Genomic DNA, 24,506 nt, shown 5'->3' with positions numbered 1-24,506 from the left:
TTTGATTTCCAAGTGATCAAATTTTGTACAAGTGTTTCCACACATGATCATTGGTTGTAGGTCATCAGTAAATGAGTGTGGCATTGAAATGCTAGTGTTTCCCAAATGAAACACTAGAGCTGTTAGTTTTGCATGATGTGTGTAATGTAGAGAACTGTGTTTAGAGTTTTGCAAAAAAGTTTAAGTGTTGAAAGCACACAATGTGCTTCGTTTTGTAGAATTGGTCTAAAGATTAGGTAAATGTGAATGTTTCCACTGAATTTTTGTGGGCGTCTAATACCACTTTTAGTGTCTAAGCAATTTTAAAAACCATGTGTAATTATGCTGAACATGTACAGTACCTGGTTTTATCAACAACAAAAAATCAGCACTATTACTATATGTGCATTTTTATTACTCTGGTAAACAGTACTTAATCAAGACTGGACAATCATGCCATTAAACTATCTATAAGGTTTTGCGATTTGAAGTCAGAAATATTATTAATGTAACAGAGTTTAGGTGCAGCTACGATGAATGATCTACCACCCACAGAAGAGAGGAGATACCAAGGGAGAGAGAGAAAGACGGAGTTTGAAGACTGAAGTGAACGAGTCGAGGTGTAGGAGAGGAGCAGGGTACAAAGATAACAGGGAGCCAAGCCATGTAGAGATTTAAAAGTGAGCAGTATTATTTTGTACTTAGTACAATAGGAATTTTGTACATGGGCTATTTTTTCTTAGCGGAAGCTTAAGATAATATAGTTATACAGGTATTTCAAAATATTTCATATCTGTTTGTCTATTAAATGTGATGCATGACTTATTTTAATAAAGCACAGAACAAATAAGATCAATAAATAAACTTTAATTCTGTACATAAAGTATATACACAGAAATGTCATGACGACGCAATCAGTCATTTAACTCAAAATAAAAGAATATCAAAAGACCAGACAAGTTGAGTTAACTTTTTTTGTTTGAAAAATGTATTTATCAGCTCTGTGAAACATCCTAGTAAGAGACAGAGATTCTGGATCATTTAAATTAATGTCTATACTTCCATGACAAGACTAAAAAAAAAAAAACAACGTTCATTTAAAAAGGTTTACTATAATCATCTTCTTCAGTCATACCTGCTGTGATGTGCAGCAAATACATATTTCTGCTTCATTTGGCTCTCAATATTCAAAATTTGAACATTACAAATGTTTATTTTCCTATAATGCCTTGTGTTTACTTATTAATAAAAGATAATCAGTGTGGCGTAGGCTAGCACATATCAAATGTTTGAGAAATTGAGACAGCTGAACACTAGTATGTCCAGATTTGTTGGCTGAAACCCATGTCCACATTTTATCACAGTCCAGAGGGTGCGTTTGATCAAAGAATATGTTATTTCTGCTTTGTATTAGAAGTAACATCTAAACACACTCATGATCCTGACACAGCTGAGCTCTGCTCCTTCCTGCTCTGTTCTCAGAAGCATGAGTGGAAAATAACACTTTGGAAGTTAAATAATTGAACTTAAGTAAGCTAATTAAGTTAAATAAAAATAAATAGTCACTCTGAATTCTGAAGTGTTAATGATAGCGCAAAAAGAAAAGAAAAACACCTGTACATTTATTAAAAAAAAAAAAAAAAAAAAAAACAGCTGAAAAAAAGAACATTTATTTAGAATCAGACATGTATTTGATTTTATGGAAATATTTGAAGCGTTAAATATGTTGCTTTAACAATTACAGTATTTCAAAACAGTGTGAAGTGAGTGTTAATGCTATAGTGAATAGCTGATCGTTAAAACTGCTGCAGTTGCTGACGCCTTACACTAACATTCAATAAATGAAATACAGAAAATACAATTCTCTCAGATGAGAAAAAATATGACTTACATTCATTAGTTAATGAAACACGCATACAATGGGCCCCAAAAAGTATTTGGACATTTAAGCTAAACTTGAAGTATGCATATCATTGCATTAGATATCAAAATATCAAACCAAGTGGCGTTTAATGAAATATAGGTTCAAGTTTGAAATGATATAATACATATACTTTCTAGTTGTCAACAACCTTGACACTATTTGGTTAAAAGTCGTAGGAAAAAAATGGCTTAGAAAAGTGAAATTTGTTCAGAGAAAAGCTTGGCATCATTTGTTTGCGGATGATTTGATGGTTTTGTTAGTTAATGAAATGCATTTTTAGGTGTCCAAATACTCTTTGGAGTCAGTGTACATTCTTCCTTTGTCACTGAGGAAGACAGGGGTTAGAAGAGGGATGTTGTGATCCCTCCTGAGAGCCCTGCAGTGTCTGCTCGAGTCGTCGCCCTGGAAAGTCTTTTTCTTTAACCAAACCATTTCTTTTCTCTGTTCTTTCATTTCATATATTCTCCAGGACGTCACAGGGCACAAATCCTCTCTTTTTTCCACTGGCTACTCTGATGAAGCCATTGTGTTCATCCTCACTGCTGACACAAATCTGAAAGTGCAGCATTATTAAGCTGTTTGTGGCGGGAATCCAAGTTAGAAATCATTAGACTACAGCAATTGCTTAAATGTACTCACTTGTCCCTCTTTCAGGGTGATCTGCCCTTGTTCCTTACAGCCAATAAAGGTTCGGTGACATCTGAACACCCTGTCGCCTGCCCTCACCTGATGTGCAAAGGATGCCGGGAAAAAACCTATTCTATCTTCAATCACACCCTGGAATTATAAGTAAGATACACAAGAACAAAAATTTGAACTCACAAAAATGTATGTTAAAATATGCTATTGATTAAAGTAATAATTTTGATATAAGAACTTGAAAGCTTTTTTTCTCATCAATTTGTAATTGCATGGGTTATTTTCTCCTGTTTGACTAATCACTAAGAATTTCTGTGTATTCAATTTCGAAATACTTCAAAGGAACCAACCAAATATCATGCTGGCCATGTATGCCATTACAAATACCACTATACTTCACTTTAATTGCACTTTTTGTAATTTACTTTTTGTGAGCATGTTTTAAATCATCAAGTTGCAGAATGATGCAGAACGTCGCATAAAAGAGAGAATCAATTTTGAACCATGAAAGTGGAAGTCTGCAAATCTGTCATGATTTTTACCTTCCACCAGTCATCATTGGAATCATCTGCCAGGATTATTCGATCTCCGGGTCTGCAGGGAGACAGGAACACATTAGGACAAATGAGTACATTACATCCCCTTTCAATAATATGAAATTACTTTTGGAATTAGTTTTGGATTGAAAGCTTTGATGAGACAACATTTTTTGCGATGGCCTCATTCCATTACATGAGGCCAGAATGAAACTGCACATGCAAAGAGATCTAAAGTCAACAGTCAATTGCAGCCTCAGATTTCTGGAGAGGTTCTGAGAATCAGACCTGAACCAAAGGATATGAAAGTGCTACTGTGTGAACGATTGTAAAGAGAAATGTGTGCATTCAGAATCAGTCTGAGCAGGGACAATAACACAGAGGTCACAATCAAAGTACCAAACCAAGCTGTTCAAACTCTGTCAATTTAACATCTGCCAAAACCACAGGTTTATGGTAATGGACTTTTAATGTTTATACAGTTTTTATGTTTATTGCGCTCTATGGACAGGAGTATAGCACACATGTAGAGTAAAACTCGTATAGATCACTTCAATGATATTTTACGATGATTTTAGTTCTTTTTGAAGCTTGAAAGCTTAATTCCCCATTACTTTTTAAATTGGTGGTGAGCTGCATTACAAAGAGTACTATGGCACTATTCAACCTGTAAATTTATTGCAAGGAAGAGTTGCACTGATAAAATGCCATTGACCTTCATTCATTAATTTACTATCTATTATTTATAATTTATCAAAAACAGAAACCCTGTGCAGTTGCCCATATTCTGAAGTAATTTTGCATGCTCAAAGTCCAGTGTGACCGCACCTTAGTTACAAGGTCAGCATCTTTTTGAACAAATCTTTATTTAATAGTTTATTTAACACATTTTTTTTTGGTCTGTTACTGTTTGTGTTTTGGACCATGTGTGTCCTTAATAAAGTTTGATGATGATGAATGGAAACAACATAAAATCAGTCAAGGCAGAAAACTTTTTTTCCCCATCAACTCATGTTTATTCAAGAGTATGCTTGTCAATGTAGATAAGCATACAGTGTGCGTTCTGCATACAAAGAAACCCTGAGCTAATCGTTATCACCAGGAAGTTGTCCAGCAGACAGCCAACAGCCTTCCTGTGACAGCCGATTGCATATCCTGTTGAGGATATACTGGGCGGTAATAGAGAGAAGAGAGAGAGAGAGAGAGAGAGAGAGAGAGAGAAGAGAGAGAGAGAGAGAGAGAGAGAGAGAGAGAGAGAGAGAGAGAGAGAGAGAGAGAGAGAGAGAGAGAGAGAGAGAGAGAGAGAGAGAGAGAGAGATCACAAATGATTACATGATACTGGAGTGAAGACTCAAATCAGCTGTGACACTGAATAACTCAGCACATTTCTAGTGTGTGTGTGTGTGTGTGTGTGTGTGTGTTTGTGAGAGGGAAAAGGAAGTTTATTATAGATGTTAGTAGAATACTACCATCTGCTGTTGATACCACAAAATAAATATAGGAAAGGAATAGAACAGCAGCTCTTGCCTCCTTTGAAATCTAAAAAAATGCTTTCTTCTCACCTCATTTCCAGGTCTTGGTTGTCTTGTTGGGTGAATCCGAACAAAGCCACGTAAGTATTGAGCTGCAGAGGGTCCCTCTTCAGCTCTCTGTTTGACTACAGTTTAAACATACAGGGACATAAACAGAAAGATTCTTACAAATTACATCAAATCAACAGAAATTATACTGAAAATGTGTGTAGGGAAAACAAATACATTCAACTTTTAATGTTAGTTGTTAATGTTTAATGCTCTTAAATTCCTAGTTTATAGAATCATTCCTGAATTTATTGAATATTTCAGATTGTATTTATGTGATGAAATGAAAGGAAAATATTAATAAAACATTATTGCCAGAAGCATGAGTTAAATAAAGACAGATTCCAGAATGCAAACATTACTGGGCTGCAGACATTGGCTAAGGTGGATGCTTTTCTTCAATTTGGAATTTTTCCACAAGCTCCTGGGAAATTTTTAAGTATGAGTGCACGCACACACACACACGCGCACATACACACACACACACACACACACACACAAACACACACGTGAATGAAGTGCAGCTAGCTGCCTCATATTAACGTCAGAAAGAATTGACAAACCAATTAAAATTCTGACTAAGCTTCATTGCAAAAATTATTTTCGTCTGCCCTAAAATATCAAGACCTCTGTGCTACACAGCAGAAAAAAAGGTTATTTTTTAGAAAGTAACAAACAGGGGAGAAACAGGGCTAGTTGTCATAATGGTTAAAGCTCAGTAGTTGTTAAGTTTTGAATTGCACAAATGTGCATTTTCTCTAACATTACTCCAGACTTCAGTGTCACATGATCCTTCAGAAATCATTTTAATATGCGGATTTGGTGCTAAATATACCATTTTATTAGCACGAATGCTGAAAACGGTTGCACTGCTTAACATTTTTATGAAAACTGATTTTTTGATGAATAGAAATTTCAGATGAACAGCATTTATTTGAAATACAATTGTTTTGTAACAATGAAAAGTCTTTACTGTTACTTTTGAGTATCCTTGGTAAATAAAAAAACCTTGCTGACCCCAACCTTTCTAACAGTAGTGCAACTCATATTTGTTTTACTGTTTAATTTGCCTTATGACAACTCAATGAACTCTATCTTTTTTTTCGTGGAGAATAACGATGCAAAAGTACAATAGCTTTTTGGTAGCCAAGACTTACGGTATGTGCCTATATTGACTCACCCAAAGACACTTGACAGCCATAAATGGCATAAACAATATAAAAAAAGATTATACAAAGTGTGTAAAAAGAGATTTTGTGATGCTTACAGATGATTCTTCTGATTTCCTTTCAGCAATATGAAAATGTTCTGTTCCATTCTCCAAGGGTGTAAAAACTAAAACACACAGTACAGTAAAAATCAGTGAGTAAAGACTGTAATTCAAGTTTAGATCTGTTGATAATGAGCAACTCATTGTAGAACAAACCTTGCTTGTTTTCTTATTATTGCATGATGTTAAATTAATGATGCTGTTGTAGTGGGTCATTGGTCAGAGTGGTGGACTGATTAGACAAAAATAATCATAGTTTCTCGGTCATGTTGGCACCAGAGAAAAAATATCTGTCTCTCTTCCCAGAGCAAGCACAGTCGTGGGGACATGAATTCACTGAAGCTGGGGGTCAGTCTGTGATGAACTGAAGACTTTCTGATACTATATCACAGTCTGTCCAAACAACAGTGTGCCATTTAGGCTTAAAGGTATAGTGGAGGATTTTCTTTTTCCAGGTGGATCATCAAGACTATTGGTCCTCCTAATTGTCAATCATTCTGGTGATATGTTTACGTAAGGCCGTCGTACGTGCTCGTCCCTAGGTAGTTTTCACTTTCTGCGCATGCGCACTTTCAGGTGTATATGTGTGTATATGTGTGGTGAGCTACCGTTTCAGCCATTCATTGAAGCTCGCCGTTCTCATCAGGTTTTTTCCCGAAAGTAGGCTTGTATGAGCAATGCCAACAGCAACTTGTAAACAGAGCGTGCACGAGGAGAACTAGGCTCGTGCATGCTCTCTCGTGCACACGTTTAATAGGCGTTCCCTCTCAGGAGCAGGTAGAGTGTTGCGCATGTGCATTTTTTCAAAAAGTGGAGAGGGCGGTTCTTTTCTAAAATCCGGGAAAATCCTCCACTATACCTTTAAGCGGTAATGAGTGTGAGTAATGTCTCTGATCAGAAGCTGGCAGTTTGGAGTTAAACCGAGGATTGTGGGATGGAGCCGCAGATAAGCATGAGCAGTTTCTGCTCGGTCAGTTTTATCATAGGGTGATTTAATGCAGAATTTGGCAATAAATAATGCTTATAAATGAATAACAAATGTATTTGATAAGAAAATTGTAGAATTTAAAAACTTTTAAATAAAAAAAATGTATCTTAAAAAAAAAATACATTTGTAGTTGGATTTATTCTTATTTAGGAAAGCTCAAATTGTCCGGAAATAATGTTTTTTTAACATGTTCTCACCATTGTCACTGGGTTTCCTGGTGAGTTGAGCACGACTGCAGTGGGCCGCCTTTTCCTCTGGTACCTGAGCCACGTCACTGGTCTGAACAAACGAGTAAACACGCATGAATTCTCTCAAATACACATATATGAACACAATGTGTCTTAACAAATGTCTTTGTCTGTTATGTATTTTAGACGTAAAATGTTTAATGTTAACATTACTATTGAGAGATTTATTAAATACCATATAAATGATGCTTTTATCTTTTATTTGCAAATAATTTCATGGTTGATTTATTTCACCCTGGTTTCATCCTGTTGTTTCTTCTGTCTATTCTCTCTCTTTCATCTCATTCGCTCCCTTTTTGGTCATATTTGCTTTAGAGAGGCATTATCTGAAGCTGACCATCACTTCCTTCCAGGGTGTGTGTGTCTGTGTTTGTTTCAAGCAGTAAAACATTACATCTGGGACGCTTGGATTCCCTTACAACCATAGTAACTTCACATTAGATGGTTTAAACATTCACATGAACACACAGATTTGAAAACCGGAGTACAAAAAAATATAAATGTAATAAAGTAATAAAATTTAGTACATATGACAGGGACCAAATATGTTGCTATAAATGACATAATGATAACAACATTCTTGTTTTATAACAGCGGTTTACAGAAAAAGATCCCTGTGATAATGTCTTAAAGGGATAGTTCACCCAAAAATGAAAATTATGTCATTAGTTACTCACCCTCATGTCGTGGCAAACCCCTAAGACTTTCATTCATCTTTGGAACACAAATGAAGATCTTTTTGATGAAATTTGAGAGCTTTCTTTCCCTCCATTGGCAGCTATGCAACTGACACAAGTTCATAAAGAGATTGTAAAACTAATCCATATGAATTGAGCGGTTTAGTCCAAATTTTCTGAAGAGACAGAAGCTTGCTGAAGCTCAAAAGTGCTGCGTAACACGAGAGTGAACCTCATTGGTTCTTGCTGAAACTCAAACGTGCTGCGTAACACGAGAATGAACCTCATTGGTTCTTCTGTTTACCACAACTGATGTGTGAGTTGATGAATGTTTATATGTGAATAAAAGCCAAAATTCAATCTGTTTATCATATAAAGTGATCGTGTGTCTTCAGAAATTTTGGACTAAACCACTCGATTCATATGAATTACTTTTACAATCTCTTTATGAACTTTTTGAAACGTCAAAGTGGTAGTTGCGTAGCTGTCAATGAAAGCTGTCAAAGCTGACAGAAAGCTCTCAAGATTTCATCAAAACAATCTTCATTTGTGTTCCGAAAATGAACGAAAGTCTCACTGATTTGGAACGACATGAGGGTGAGTAACTAGTGACAGAATTTTCCTTTTTGGGTGAACTAGCCCTTTAAATAGAAGAATAAAGAAGCACTTTTTATATAGAGAGGAAATAATAATTGTGAATTAAGACTTGAGCAAAGAGAAGCTTAAAGAGATTAAATTTAATTGTCTTGAGTGTTTCATTGAATTAATCATAATAATCATCACCATTTTTTTTACTACAAGAGTTTCACTTCACAGCCAAGCAAATGCACATTAAAATGTGTTATCAATCTTTTTAAAAGCCTAAACTGAAGCAGATTGTCTCCCGGTAAATGATGGATGCATGTTTACTATTATCATCTTAACCCAAACACCAGTCTCTCTCACACACACACACAGACACACACACACACACAAACATTATTATAAATGACATTTTCTAGCCCTTTCCGCATTTTTACATTTTTAATAAAAAAAATATTTGAGTATGTTATTTATGTTCAATAGAGGACATTGGCACACCTTAAGAATAATGTGCTTTTCACTACTCCAATAGTGTATGATTGCAGAAAAAATATACCGGTATATGTTTTAATTGAACATTGATGGAACAGCAGATTTTGTGTGAAAATAAATCGTAAAAGTGGGTTGATTTGTTTAAAAATCTTACAAATGTATGAGGTGGCAAGGTGAACCTTTTACCCCACATACAAATACTTCAGCTAAAGTAATATGTTTCGATAATATCCAATTTTGATGAATCTTTTTTTTTCTTTTTTCAATAAATATACTGTTATAAAAATAAGTTCATAAAAAAAAAACACAGGAACAAAGTTATTTGAAAAAGTAGCATTGTCAGAGGTGCCATAATAATTTAATATATCTTTACAGTAGTAACAATATATATGATATTTTATTATATGATATGATTAATGGCATATTTTTAAATATAATGGTTTCATTATAAATATGGTGATTATCTCTATGGTGGACACTCAACTTAATATATGATATTTACCTTTTGAATCTAACTGTCATGTCAACAAAAGGAAAAGTCAGGCAGTTATTTATTATCATATTAATTATTGTGCTTTTAGCCCCAACAGCAGGGGCGCCGTTTACCCCAAATACCATACTTTTACATATTCTTTCATTATAGAAAAACTGTTGCTTTAATTACCTTGAACAAAACTGAAAAACATTAAGAAGACCTTTGTCTCAAAATATAGTCAATTTTAATCAATTATCATTTGCTACATAAATCTACATTTAAAAAAAAAAACATGAAATATTAGATCAAATTAGCACAGAATCAACTTTGTGTCGCTGTCCGGGATTACGTCAAGGATCAGCCAAATTTCCATGTGCATCATCAAAACCGGTTATTAAGAAAAGTGCTGAGGTGAATTTTTGTGCCATCTAGTGCCATTTGAAGGCGAATAAAGTAAAATGCGCCTTTAGCCCTGTTGTACCCTATCAGTTGAATCGGTATACTGCCTAGCACAAACTTAGGGTGTACTCACACTAGGCACAGTTGCCTTGTACAGTGTCCTGTCACGATTGCCCTATAAAAGTGTACTATCCAAACAGTAATAGAAGATGTTTTCTGTCGTAATGATGACAGTAGCGCACACAAGAGTAGCAGCTACTCCATGCTCTATCAACGGTTAGCGATCATACTATAGTGTACCGCGAACCGCGTCCGGGCACACTAGCGGTCACACGTGCTCAGGCACGGTTCAGATCGACTAGTGTGAATGCACCCTTTGGGGCCTCAAAATGTAGGTCAAACCATTACACACAAACACACACACAAGCGTTGCATCCATTCTAACTGTCAGAGACCCATCAGACTGGATTTTCCCACTCTGTAATATCTTTTCCAAATTCGGTATTAAATTCCACTGTTACGCTGATGATACACAGCTTTATATATCTACAAACCCTGATTCCATTCTCCCTCCTGCCTGTCTTACCAACTGCCTTCACAAAATAAATGTCTGGTTTTGACGGTTCTTCCGTTTCTCCTTCCCGCCAGGTTAGGAACTTGGGTGTCATCTTCGACAGCACCCTTTCATTTGAAGCTCACATTAATAACATAACCAGGTCTTGTTATTTTCATATTGCTCGCCTCCGTCCATTTCTCACTCCGCGTAGTTCCGCTATTCTTGTTCATTCGCTTGTCACCTCCCGCATTGATTACTGTAATTCTCTTTTATCTGGTTTACCACACAAATCTCTTCATAGACTCCGGCTGATTCAGAATTCTGCAGCTCGTATCATAACCCGAACTCCAGCTATTCAACATATTACCCCGTCTCTCCAACAGCTACATTTGCTCCCTATCAAATTCCGGATTGAATTTAAAATTCTCCTCCTCACTTATAAATCTCTTCATAACCTCGCTCCACCTTACCTTTCAGATCTCGTACAGCCCTACACCCCTTCTTGAACTCATTGGGTCTCCTCCATACACCTTCTGCTCGCCCAACCACCATGGACCATAGGGCCCTTAGTCGTGCTTCTCCTGGTCTTTGGAATTCTCTCCCAGTCAGCATCCGTAATTCAGACTCGTTAGCTCATTTTAAACTTAAAACTCATCTATTCAGAATTGCTCATCTTCCATGATTACTTTGTGCACTCAAATCTAGTACTTTTTTATTGCTATTTTTTATTGCCATTGTTATTTACTGTTATTTTCTATTTTAATATTGTTATTGCTGCTACTTGTTGTATGGTGACATTGAGTGGTTTGAAAGGCGCCTTAAAGGGGTGATGAACTGAGAAATCAAATTTTCCTTGAGCTTTTGACATATAAGAGATCATCATACTATAATAATATCCTGTAAGTTTCAGAACTGAAAACTACCTTGTTAGTCCAATAAAAGCTTTTATAGACATCAGGCTCAGCAAACGACTCGTTTTTCAAAGTGGGGAACAATGACGTCAAAGAGGATAAAACACCGCCTCCACAAAAGAAGATCAATGCCTACTTCAACACGGCCTGTTTAGCCCCGCCCACCGATTCGCCCAAACATGCTAAATAACATAGGACGACATGATGATTGCTACCGGATCGAGCTACTTCCAAGCAATAAACATGCTGTTGACTAAATATTGTGCAGTTCCTGTTTGTGGAAGAAGACCGTCTGCATAAGCTTCCTTCGGATTCCAGCATGGTTAAACTTTATTAAATCAGTCAATCACAATTTCCCGACGGATCTGCCAGCAACATGTAAGTAACCATGTGTATTCTAATGCCTGATCTGCGATCAGTGATTTCTGTGTAATTATTCAAGTTCAGATATTTCTCTTAAAATCGTTCAATACTGTTTATGCATCAGCGACTAAACGATCAACTTCACATAATTTCTCGTAGTATTATGAAAATAATCTTTTTTTAAACTGTTATTAAATTATATAGCCTACAGAAAGCGATCAAAGAACGATCCCTTTCGCCCAAGCTGTCAATCAAACAGCACAGCGCGAGCCGCGAGAGCTTATCTGGACACTTACCAAACTCGTGATGAAATAATGACACTGTTACACTAGGCTACACAACGAAGCTCTTACTGTGTACTCACATCGTGTTTGCATTGTGATTTGGTGTAAGCATTTGTGAGAGTGCAAAAATTGCGTTGCAATGATAAGATCTTTATTCACGCGATCAACAGACTGTCTGTCATCTGCTCAGTCAGTGCTCATCATGCTGCAACCTTTCATGTGATGGAATAGATTTAAATATAATGCTTTAAACGATACTTTTCACGATTTGTTAATCTCGATAGCTGTATTAGTAAAAACGTAGTACAAGTTTTCGAGAGAGTTCCTGTAATACTAGCTATTTCATTGCAAGCATGTCAGCCAATCACAGCAGTGGGCGTTTGCACTGCAGTCTCACAGCAGACACGCCCCTTAAAACGGAGCGTTCAAATCTGAGGCAGAAATCAGGCTTGGAAAAATGGCTTTTATTTATAAATTATGACAATTTTTTATGTAAAAATCATACTAACATTATAAGGGCACCCCAGGCAACATTATAAAATAATAAAACAATCCAGTTCATGACCCCTTTAAATAAAATGCATTATTATTATTTCTTTTTTTATGTAACTTCCAAAACAAAAAATTATTTGAATATTTGAAAATTCAGTTGATTTAATTTTGTAGGTAAAAATTTTTTTTTTTTAAATATATTTTTTAAAATATGTTTTAAATATTTCAATTAAAAACACTAATTACAATCATGTATTTTTAAAAGGTATGAGAAAAAAGGGATACAACTAAACAAGTGTTTCTTACAGAGTTTCTCTGTGGTGACTCCGATCCACTGGTCCGCTTGTTCTTTTGTGCCAGAGAGGTTCCAAACCTCAGAGTCTCATACACCGGGTCAACTCTACTGCAACAGGCTAGGACAAAACAAAACATACGTCAAAATGCTACAAAATGTCAGTGAACAGGATGTTCAAGCTGGTGATGCTATGCCATATTATGCAAAAGTAAAAAATAAAATAAATGAAATTCTGCATATTGCTCACCAATAGGCATAACCTCCCTAATGCAGCCAAACTGTTCCTGAATCAGCAGAGGGGAGCTAGAATATCTCCGAAAACCTTTGGGCTGCAATCAAACAAACAGGATCAGTGGATTTTATTATTTCATTAATTAACTTTTTATACCCAGAATTGGTTTTCATGGGCACCTTGATAAGGATATGTAAAAACAAAACAAATCAAATGTATGTATGCTAAATACCTGAATCAGTTAGTCTCAATCTGAACAATGGGTTGTTATTGTTAACAAATGGTTATCATGAAAAAAAGAGCCCAACATCAAATAAAAATGTAAACAAATCGCAAGATAGCACAACATACCAAACACATACCTTCAGTGGCATTTTAGCTTGAGCTCTGTTTAATTTCTGACACTGCTACAGTCTCATGTTACGTGCCATGCCAAAATTTCAAGCTGATTCTTAAGATTGAAATGTAAAAAACAAAAACCTCACCAAAGACATTTCAGAGAGACTCACAATTACTATGATTTTAATATGCTTTTTTTTTTTTGGCAAATACATTTCCTAGAGTCATTAGTGTTATAACCCTGTTAATAAAGAGATGATAAATAATATTGGTAATAGAAATATTGGTGTTTATTATGTACTGTTATATTGGTGCGTATGAATGAAAATAATTAGATATCATTCTTCATTGTGTTAATTTTGTGAAAAGCCGTGAGGGAAAACATGCCTTGATTATTTAATGATGGTTTGGAACAGGGCTGGAGTGGGGCCACTTTTCAGCCCGGGAGTTTCAGGCCCAAGACCGGCCCACTTTTTCCATGGTGGAATTCCAAATTAGCACTTTTTTTTTAATTGGATAAATGAAGCAACAGTTCAGCTCGTACTATTGTGTAGTTAGTATTAATACCATGGGTTAACAAATAATGTAAAGGTTAAATAATAATTCACTTAGACTTTATAAGAAGCATAAGAAGCAATTGCAACTTTTTCACACAATTCTGACTTTATATTTCGCAATTCTGACTTTATATTTCGCAATTCTGACTTTATAACACGCAATTGCTACTTTATATCACACAATTCTGACTTTATATCTTGCAGTTCTGACTTTATAAGCAATTGCGACTTTATTTCACACAATTCTGACTTTATATTTCGCAATTCTGACTTTATAACACGTTTTATGATTTTATATCACACAATTCTGACTCTATATCTGGCAGTTCTGACTTTATAAGAAATTGCGACTTTATTTCACACAATTCTGACTTTATAACACGTTTTATGACTTTATATCACACAATTCTGACTCTATATCTTGCAGTTCTGACTTTATAAGCAATTGCGACTTTATTTCACGCAGTTCTGATTTTATATCTTGCAATTCTGACTTTATAAGAAGCAATTGCGACTTTATATCACGCAATTCTGACTCTATATCTCACAATTTTTTATAACACGCAATTGCAACTTTATTTCAGGCAATTCTGACTTTATATCTCACAATTCTGACTTTATAACACGCAACTGCGACTTTATTTCAGGCAATTCTGACTTTATAACACGCAACTGCGACTTTTCAGGCAATTCTGACTTTATATCTCGCAATTCTGAGAAAAAAAGTCAGAATTGCGAGATGTAGTTGGTAATATATATATATTTCATATGCAAGCTAGGGCTGTACCAGAATATTCGAGTATTCGAATATTCGTTCGGTGGATTGGTATTCGATTTTCAAATTTGGCATTCGAATATTCGTTTTAAATTTTTTTTTTTTTCACACCTGGCATCCCCCTAGAAACGGTTCCCATTCGCGCTTGAATGGGGCTGTCATGCGTTTTCTCAGATCGGATAGTTCTCTCTGATTTATCAATATGAACAATGAACACATAAATGTGTTTTTGCAAAACGGATATGAATCCGAACTTCAAATCCCGCGCTATAGGCAGATGTAATGGAGTGCACGTCACTAGCAACAGATAAGCTGCATTTTACTGATCGTCAGCTAAAATTTCTAAATCAAAGACCGCAATAAGAGAGCGCGCTCAACATGCCGCGGCAACAGCCCTGGTAAGATCATTTCGGTTCTTTACTTTTAATGAAGTTGATTGTGTGTTAAAGCATCTGCGACCCACTTTCACTTTGATTTGCGATAGTTTGCACGTTGGCTTGATGAATAGATGCTGATCTGCGGTGACGCGTGCTGTAAGCGTCGTCATATCTGGCTATAACATGATATAGCCTAAAACACGCTCTCACACGGTTATTTTTTTAGCATTTTTGGGCGAAATACAATACTCTTATTTTAGAGCGCAGAACAGCGGAGTTTATATGGGCAGAAGTGCATGCCTGAGCTTGTAGGCTATAAGCTGCGTTGCTTTGACATTGTGGAAATAGAATAGAAAGAATATATTAGCCTACCCTTTACTGTGTCAGTAATTACTGTGCTGCTGATTTCTGATTTGAGAGTTATTTGTTACTCAGAAAAATATTAGGCTGTGTTTTGTATCACTAGTGCAGTGTCCGTTCTCGGAGCCCTGCGCGTGAGGCGCGCGCGCGCTTCCCGCTCGCGCTGTTCTGTATTAAAAGTTTATTAATTCTGAACGTGTCACGTCTCGCGTGTCTATTGCACCAAATGTGACACTGCACTCGTGAAGTCGATTGGATGAACGGTTCTAAATGCAAGATAAATAATCTAAATGCAAACAGACAGACGCATAGAGATTCCTGCCTTTATTAGAGAGAAGAATATGTTCAGCCCCCTCCCTCCGAAGCTTCGATGTTAATTCCTATCGAAGCTTCGAAGCTCAAAAAATGGTATTCGGACCAGCCCTAATGCAAGCATGTCAGCCAATCACAGCAGTGGGCAACAACACTGAAGTCTCTCAGCAGACACGCCCCTTCAAACAGAGTGTTCAAATCAATGGATGAAATCAGGCTAGGAAATATGCCTTTTATTTCTAAATTATAACAAATTTTGATCTAAAAAACATACTAACATTATAAGGGCACCCCAGGAAACATTATAAAATAATAAAATAATCCATTCTACGGCACCTTTAAAAGGTTAACTCTTTAATTATTAATCCAGTGTCAGTCTGATAGCATTCGACTTCTTTTTCACGCACACTGTATAAATGACTGTTATCGAGGCAAATTAATTTGATTAAAGCTTTTTAAATGTATTTGAATGATCTTATGCTTTTAAGATAGCCTAGATTTACACCGAGATTCAGTGATTTAAATCAACAAAGAACAAGCTCCTACAGCATTATATCCAGGCACACACATACCCCAAGAAAGATACCTCACTATGCCCTTATTAGTATTTGTTGTGTTTAGTCCAGGCAGAGTGTCTACCTACGCAATCAGCATCACAAATCTACTTTGAAGACTTCTTCGTCAGCCATGACTGGGGTCGGGGACTAATTTAAGTACCACTCGAACCCAGCGAGAAGCTCTCCAGTGTTGCTACATCACATTTCCCCAAGAGCTCACTAGGGGAATCGTGTAAAGAGACATGTTCAGTGCTGAAGTAGATGCTAATTAATGCATTCAACAAAAGTGCACCATATCTGAGAGTGGCCTAAAATACAGAATTGACTCAACCGGAAAAACGTCCATATGATTAAATTGAACAACAACAGCTACACCACTTGTACATAATGGGAGTTTTAATGGTTGACTAACAATCAGGACTGGTAGTAAAGCACTCTTTTGAAAAGCACTTGTAGCTCAAAGGTTCTCACTGATCAGACAAGCCAAGAGAAATAAACAGAGTTTTAAAATAGCAACTTGTCCACTTTAGAGCAAAAGTGGAATTAGAGCCGAATCCTGTGGGGAGTTGTTCTCTTTTTAATCCTGACCCCCCACAGCTATATTTTCCATCTGTGAGAGCCCACTACATCATCAGGAGACTCAAACCTGCCAAACCGTCTGAAGCACAAGCACAGCATTTTTTCCACTTCCTGTGTTGATGATCTAATAGTAGAGTTCTAGAATCAAAAGTGCTTGGTTCTAAGAATAAAAAACATTGGTCAAAGGCGATTCTACCCAAAGTTCTTTTGTTTTCTTTTCAACAGTTGCTTCTGCAGTGCTTTATGGTGAACTGTAACCAGGTTAATTGTCATTCAACAACTGTATTCATCCTAACAAACGTGAAATTACTAACTAATCAGATAATACTGTAATAATATTTTACAATATTAATGATTTACTGCATTTTTAATTAAATTAATGCTGCCTTGATCATAAGTGCCTTCTATTAAAAACATATTTGGGATTAGTACGATTTTTTTGAACGGCATTTTGTGTATTCAAAAGTAAAAATTCTACATATATAATAATATATCTTGATCTCAGTATTAATATAATCTGTTATTTGACAGATTTGATCCCAGAAGTAAACAAAAAATATCTACAATAGTAATAGATAATACATTTTTTTGAGAAAGCTGTAAACTTGTTCTCATGGTCAGTCACTCATTCTCTGAGAAACCTGACTCACTCTGGCATCGCAGTGAAACCATGGGAAAACCGATGGAAATTTTAGCACTTTTTTCCTTCTTGCCATTTTTTTCCAGTGTGTGGGGGGCGTGTGAATTTCCCATAAGAGTCGTGACTTGTGGGTCCCCCGAGTAAAGCACAGAGGTGTTTACATGATAGATGCATCTTGATATTCCGTATCAACTATCCCATCCTTCCTTTCCCTCACTTTCTCTAGTACACACCAGAGAATCATTAACATTCATACTCACTCAGCAATTCACAGAAGGAAAAGACAGACTGATGAATCACACCTCCAAATCGCCAAAAATATCACTCTCAAGAGTAACGTATCTTAACACTCAAACACAAATCTTCACCTACTGCCAGAAAGTAACAACAGGAAAGTGGTATTACAAATTATAAGTATGAAGCTGGTTTCAGCACCTTTTTGTACGGCAAACAAACATTGGCCAACCTGAGCAACAAATGAACATGAACACTGAATACTTGTTTAGTTCCAGATTTAATTTCCAAGATTAACCAAATATTAACAAACAAAGTGCCCCCCCAAATACTCGATTCACAAAGTAAAAAATATCTCACCAATTTCCCCATGCATCTCTGCTGTCCAACTCCATCCAGGCACTTGTGGTGGATGCCCATCTTGCAGGCTTTGCACCGGAGCCCCAGCTTAGCATTGGTGCCTAGCAAGTTGAGGTCATATTGAGTTAATATCAGGTTTACAAGTCAAACATATTGAACATGTATTGAACAAATTTGTAAAAAAAAAACAAAACAATGTTATATTACTGCAAAACAAAAAATTATCAATAAATACAGGTCAGAGTAAGAAATTCCCACATGTGCAGTTTTGCTGCGAAATTTGATAATCAAGACTAACAGTTTGTTCTTTTCCATCCACTATTAATTCTTAATTAGCAATTAAATATTTAATTCTAAATAAATGTTTGTATATTCTTATTAAAGGGTTTAAGGGGTGCAATTCTGCAAGTGTTCAGGTTGATGGTCATCATTCTGGCCTACATTTCTTTTGCCTAAAAAGAAGATCCCTTATAAGCCGATCATCAAATTATGGCTTCACAGTCCCAAAAACACTTGCAGAATCCAAACTTATTAGTAGTACTGGAAAATGCAGGTTGCTAAGCTTAACAGAGACAGCAGAAGACAAACAATAGACAAGCGTAAAGTTTCAGAACGCATGTACAAGAAGCTATCTAATAAAACAGCACTCTTCTTATCTAACAGGAATCCTTAATCCTGCACTTCTATTTGCTCAGTTTCAGCATTTGATATCACCACACCTGCTGTGCAGGACATGTATTTAGAGACAAAGTTTTATTGATTTAGACGTTTTATGGATGGACTTAGAGGAGGGATGAGGAAGGAAGAAGCAGCTATGCATGTGTGCTTTGCCTGCTATCAAAATTTGTACACAACATTTTTATTCATTTGAAAGCAGGGAATGTAAATCTACTCAAAAGTCATTATGTGTAAGCAGTAAAACTCTGAAGCTGCATTCAAAATGTAAACAAAATGATAAATAAATTCACCAAGGGACAGCATGTTACAACATCCATTCTCTGCTTTTTCCAGTAACAACACTCTTGAGCCATAAAATAATAATTAAATCCTTTAATCCAAGCTGAATGTTTTATTACCCAAAGAAAATCAGCTCGTTCCCAATACAAATTATGATCACTTTAATGCATGCTTAATTGATGATCTTTAGGTAATGAAGAATTAATAAGGCCTAATTGCTTACAGAAATTAAAAAAGTGCAATCAAATATTTTATTGCGGTGAGACAATGAATACTAATTACTGAAAAAAAAGTGTGTTAAAGTCATTAGTCTTTCCAGCTGCTTCCCAAGAGTGAGCTTGAGAATAAAATCACCTATTAGTAAAAATCTCTGTCTCTTCCAGTTGTATACTATATCTCAGCAGCACACACAATAGCTGTCTTCATTAACTTTAAAGGTACATACACTATATAACTTTTAGCGGTTAATAAACAAAACTGCATGCGTCTTGTGGAAAAACATTGTAGCTGGAGCTACTTCTCTCAGTTTATGTTTATGACAAGTTATTCTTGTTATATATGTAAGGGATAATGTAGAGCGAGGCGGTTGTTATAGCGAATACAACCCCGACAGGCTGATCGGGACTGATCTTGAATCAGCCTGAAGGGGTTGTATTCGCTATAACAACTGCCTCGCTCTACATTATCTCGCTTATTACATGGCTACCCACCAAATAAATCAATAATTTGACACAAAATATTGATTTAAAAAGGTGTTTATTGATTTAAAAACGATTGTATTGCTTCCGCTAAAGAAAATAGTCCGTTCCGTCTCTACGGTTAGAATCCTGCGTCCATAGCAACGCTCTGTTTTTCATGGCAACGGTGTGTTATACTTTGCAGCGGTCTGTTATCAAGAAATAACACACCGCATTCTACATTGGAATTCAACCAAGCCATGTAATAAATATATATAACAGCATGCATAGCAAAGCTCTGGAAAATAACAGCACACACAGAATAACTTAATCTATATTCTTTTGGCAGTAACAAGAAATAACATTCAAAAACAAACCCCTCAATCCCCCGGGGCTTGATATTGACCGCTCTAGTGAAAAATTCTATTAAGCATTGAGGAGCTACTTCATCATATACATTTCCTGAGAGTGCTGAACAAGTCATTATGAGTGCAGAAGCAGGGAGAGGGTGGGGGAGGGTGAAGGGGGTTATCTTATTTTGATTCGGCTTCTAAAGAGTTCAATTCATCATCAAACAGAACAGACTTACCGAACACCTTGCCTGCTCCCCCTTGGCAAGCTAAAAAAAAAAATTACAGGAGAGAATCCCTCTTGCATTACAATTATTCCATGTATCATAAAAAATTTAATTGTGGACATATAAGCCAACATGACATTATTTACAGCTCATTCGAGGTTCGCATATGTTGATTTTTAAAACAAAAAAAGTCTCTCTGAACGACGCAATGTAATAGCCTTAAAGCACTAGTTCACCAAAAAATGAAAATCCTGTCATCATTTAATCACCCTCATGTCGTTTCAAACCTGTATGACTTTCTTTCAGAAGAGGAGAATTTTTTTTTTTTTTTTAAATCTGTTTTTTTTTGTCCATACAATGAAAGTCAATGGGGTCCAAAAGAATATTTGACCACAATTACTTTTATTGTATGGGGGGGGGGGGGACATCTTTTGTGTTTGGCAGAAAACATGTTTGAAAAAAATGAATAAATGATGACAATTCTCATTTTTTTAGCTGAACTATTCATTTAACTACACAAGATCAAAAAAGTAGAAAAGAGTGGCTTTAAGATTTAAAATGATAACTGAAAATTGTGTTATAAAAAAAATATGAATGTGAAATGATTAATAGGGTGAAAACATCAGGTCCCGCTGTTGTGAGAATGACTCTGTCACAGGGCTCATTTGCCCCTGCCTGCTACAACAAACTGCTTCCAGCTATCCATCGATTAATCAAACATCACATGCTCGGTCCAGACTCTCTCATGCATCCCTGAGCTGATCTTCAGCGTCGGAAAAAAATCTTTAATGCATCTTTAATGTGTTTAATGGTTGGGTATTTATGTGTTGAGTATTTTTTGCTGGGGTCGAGAGATGAAACTGGGCAGAACAATTACCATGAAATTCTTCATAATGTAAACGGCCTAGAAACACTTTTTAAAGTGAGATCTAGTTCAGGCCAGGCTTCGATAAAATGCCTGAAAGAGATATTCGAATGTTTTTTCGAAGTCGTTAAATGTTTACTCTTTATTTTAGGACTTGAAAATGATTTCAATTCAACAGCACTTGCAAAAGCTGCATGAGATGTTATGTGGACTTAATTTCAATGTTGTTAATGTCATCAGTTGCCCAATGGAATGGGAATCCACCCACACAGACAGCCAACCATATTCCCAATATGCTAAGCCTCTTTTTATACTTTGATATGCAGCATGGTTTCTGTGTCTTCAGAAATAGATGCCTCTGCTCCATCCAAACATGAGAGAACATCACCATGAAAAACGTGTTGCTCTCCGATCCAGAAACTGCTTTGTAAATTGCTGACTGACATTTTGCAATAAACTCAATATCTAGAATTATTAACACAGAATACACTTGTTAAAATCTTGTTCTGAAAGAAATACGCAATCAGTTTATGGTCAGTAAATATCTTTACAGCTGCACAGCTGGCCATTAAAGCATTTCTTTACCCACAGAGCTGAGTGGGTGTTTAGTGGGTGTTTCTTCCATTTTGGCCTTTAAGAAAAGACACACTTTGCACAGCCACACTACTTAATATGTCTACTAACAATGTCCAACAGTGAAAATATATGCAACCAGAATGTCATTTATTTTTGTAAAATACTTTTTTGAATAATTGACCAAAATTACAGCTTAATTGGAAATGATCCCCAATGAAATGAAACTAAATGAATCCCCTAACTAAAAAGGGGCAAAATTGTTGGTTGTGGTGTGATTTAAAAAAAAAAAAAAAAGTTTATAGGCTATAAACAATTTTCACAAAATAAATATCGAAATGGTTTATGTTTATTTCACTGTTAAACTAAATAATTAATATTTTATGATGGATTTTCATAGTTTAAGATTGAAAGTCTGGGTCTGAGAACAAAATCAATAAAACAATAAAGTAAAAATATAGTAAAACAATACAGTAAAACAATGAAACCTACACAAAGTGAATAATAAAAAATGATGATGATGATGATGATGGCAATAACTAAAAACTGTGTCATGAATGTGGCCAAAGTTAATCACACACACACACAAATAAATAAATACTATTTAATCAAGGTGTACTGTTTAACAAGAAAAAAATAGGAACTAAACAGCTTAGCAACAGGTCAGGTCTCTGTATCTCAAGCTCAAATACCCCATTCACCATGCCATTGGCTAACACCAATAACCATGGAAAACTAAGGAATGTGATGCTGAACCCCAATTAATTGCAGTGTCCTGATATCTGATCCAAATGCTGAGATTTGGGTCAGTGACATGTGGGCTCATATTTAATCAACCTGTAGAGATTTGGGTCAAACACAAGTAAACAGGTGTCTACCTGTGGAGATTCAGGTCACACACAGGTATCCTGATACCCAATCCACATGTGGAGATTTCACGGTTAGTTATTTAGTAATGACCCATTAGTCACAGAAGGAAATTGAGACTTGACACACAAGCAGAAGAACTATACCCGCCTCCACTCGCTATTTTTTCCAAACAGCTGGTGAGATTTCATAAAATTCACCTTCCTGCATGGCAGTAATCAGAATGCTGTAGGATAATGAACCGACAGATCATCCCTCATCTAGTACTGCGCAAGCTCAGGTTTCTCTACATTTACTACAAAGATTTAACATGCATCATTTGGCCTCATGATGTCCTTTTCATGAGGATGTGCCAGGACCGGATTTGGAGCCCTGCCCTCATTAGTGTGCTCTTCTGAGTGAGTGTTAGTGAGCTAAAGAAGTGATGAGGCCTGACAGATCCATATGCCAGCCACAACCAGACAAGACACACTTGTCCTCTCCCTTTCTCTCTCTCTCTCTCATACACACACTGCAAATTCACATACAAAAACTCAAAACACTATTTAATACGTATTCAAATATACAATATATATATATATATATATGTGTGTGTGTGTGTGTGTGTGTGTGTGTGTGTGTGTGATATACATATTTCAGTAAATAAATATATTCCAAAAATGTGTGTGTGTGTCTGTTCTGTTCACCCGTTGTGCAGTGGAATAAATAACTATTTCTTTTCAAACAGGTGGACATCTGTCCGCCTCACCACACACACACACACACAAATTGAAAGCTGAGCCACAACCCCTTGTTGTCTTCTATTAGGATAACCCCACAAATACCCTAGTGCAGGCTTAGCTGAGCACATATGCTTTTAAACACCACACACAAGTAGAGATCTTTATCTTAAAACCACATCAATGTTTAAAACTGAATCAACTTAGTAATTTACATGATATAGACAAGCAAATCCAGTTTGGACAGGTGCATAAATATGGGGCATGAAACTTCGAACTGGCTGTAAAACACCTCAATGTGACTTAATTTTGTCTTACTGCCCTTTCCAACAGTAAAAATACAATTTGGAAACAAAAAAGTAAAAACACATTGGCTTAATTAGGGAAGTGTTGAGGGCCTTAAAGACCTCATATGAAGCCACTTCTCTGTCCTATTTTGATGAACTTCTATTAAACCAAGATATTTGGGTGGGACTCATCCTTTTTGTTTACAGTGCTATACATAAGTTTAGACACCCATGCTAAAGTTGACTAAAAAGGGGAATAAAAAATCATCTTTTGGAAATTGAACTTAATGCCTTAATTAAAAAAAAATAGGAAAAATCCAACCTTTAAGGACACCAATTTTCTTTGTGAATGAATAATGTATCGTAAATAAATAAATGTTCTTCCTTAAAATACAGGTGTCTAGACACCCCTATGTTAAATTCCCATAGAGGCAGGCAGATTTTTATTTTTAAAGGCCAGTTACTTCATGGATTCAGGATACTGTGCATCCTGATAAAGTTCCCTTGGCCTTTGGAATTAAAATAGCCCCACATCATCACATAGCCTTCACCATACCTAGAGATTGGCATGGTTTTATTTCAGTTAGCCTAATAGCTGGTTTGATTTGCATTGAGAGATGATCTTATGGAAAGTACTCCATGCCAGTCTCTAGGTATGGTGAAGGCTATGTGATGATGTGGGGCTATTTTAAGATGATTTTTTATTCCTCTTTTTAGTCAACTTTAGCATGGGTGTCTAAACTTATGCATAGCACTGTAAATAGCCACAGCCCTGCAGAAACATGTTTTGCAATAATATATTACTTATAAGTTTGGTTTAAATTAATATTTTAATTCAGCAAAGATGAATTAAACTGGTCAAAAGTGACAGCAAAGACATTTACACAGTTTTAAATTAGTTCAAATAAATACTAGAAAAAAAGTTCAAATAAATACTAAATAAATACAAATAACTTACTATTCCTCAAAGAA

General features: G+C 36.0%; 1 protein-coding gene across 2 annotated transcripts in view; it reads right to left on the bottom strand.

Moving 5' to 3' along the window:
• Positions 1-830: 830 nt before the first annotated feature.
• Positions 831-24,506, bottom strand: part of stac (SH3 and cysteine rich domain) — a 30,086-nt gene continuing 6,410 nt past the window's right edge. The window contains exons 3-12 of one of the 2 annotated variants that reach the window (XM_079852768.1): positions 20,236-20,265; positions 18,013-18,113; positions 12,938-13,019; positions 12,702-12,808; positions 7,114-7,195; positions 5,926-5,993; positions 4,641-4,735; positions 3,085-3,136; positions 2,543-2,680; positions 831-2,456 (exon numbers count right to left, since the gene is read on the bottom strand). In XM_079852768.1, coding sequence (XP_079708894.1) covers positions 2,358-2,456; positions 2,543-2,680; positions 3,085-3,136; positions 4,641-4,735; positions 5,926-5,993; positions 7,114-7,195; positions 12,702-12,808; positions 12,938-13,019; positions 18,013-18,113; positions 20,236-20,265 — 854 coding nt within the window. In that variant the 3' untranslated portion in view covers positions 831-2,357. The remainder of the gene's footprint in view (positions 2,457-2,542; positions 2,681-3,084; positions 3,137-4,640; positions 4,736-5,925; positions 5,994-7,113; positions 7,196-12,701; positions 12,809-12,937; positions 13,020-18,012; positions 18,114-20,235; positions 20,266-24,506) is intronic. The other variant, XM_079852769.1, reaches the window with a different exon arrangement.

Source organism: Squalius cephalus (genome assembly GCF_949319135.1).
Source record: "Squalius cephalus genome assembly, chromosome: 20".
Lineage (NCBI taxonomy): Eukaryota > Metazoa > Chordata > Actinopteri > Cypriniformes > Leuciscidae > Squalius > Squalius cephalus.
Note: the sequence above shows the minus strand (reverse complement) of the source record. Positions and strands in the feature narration are given on the sequence as shown.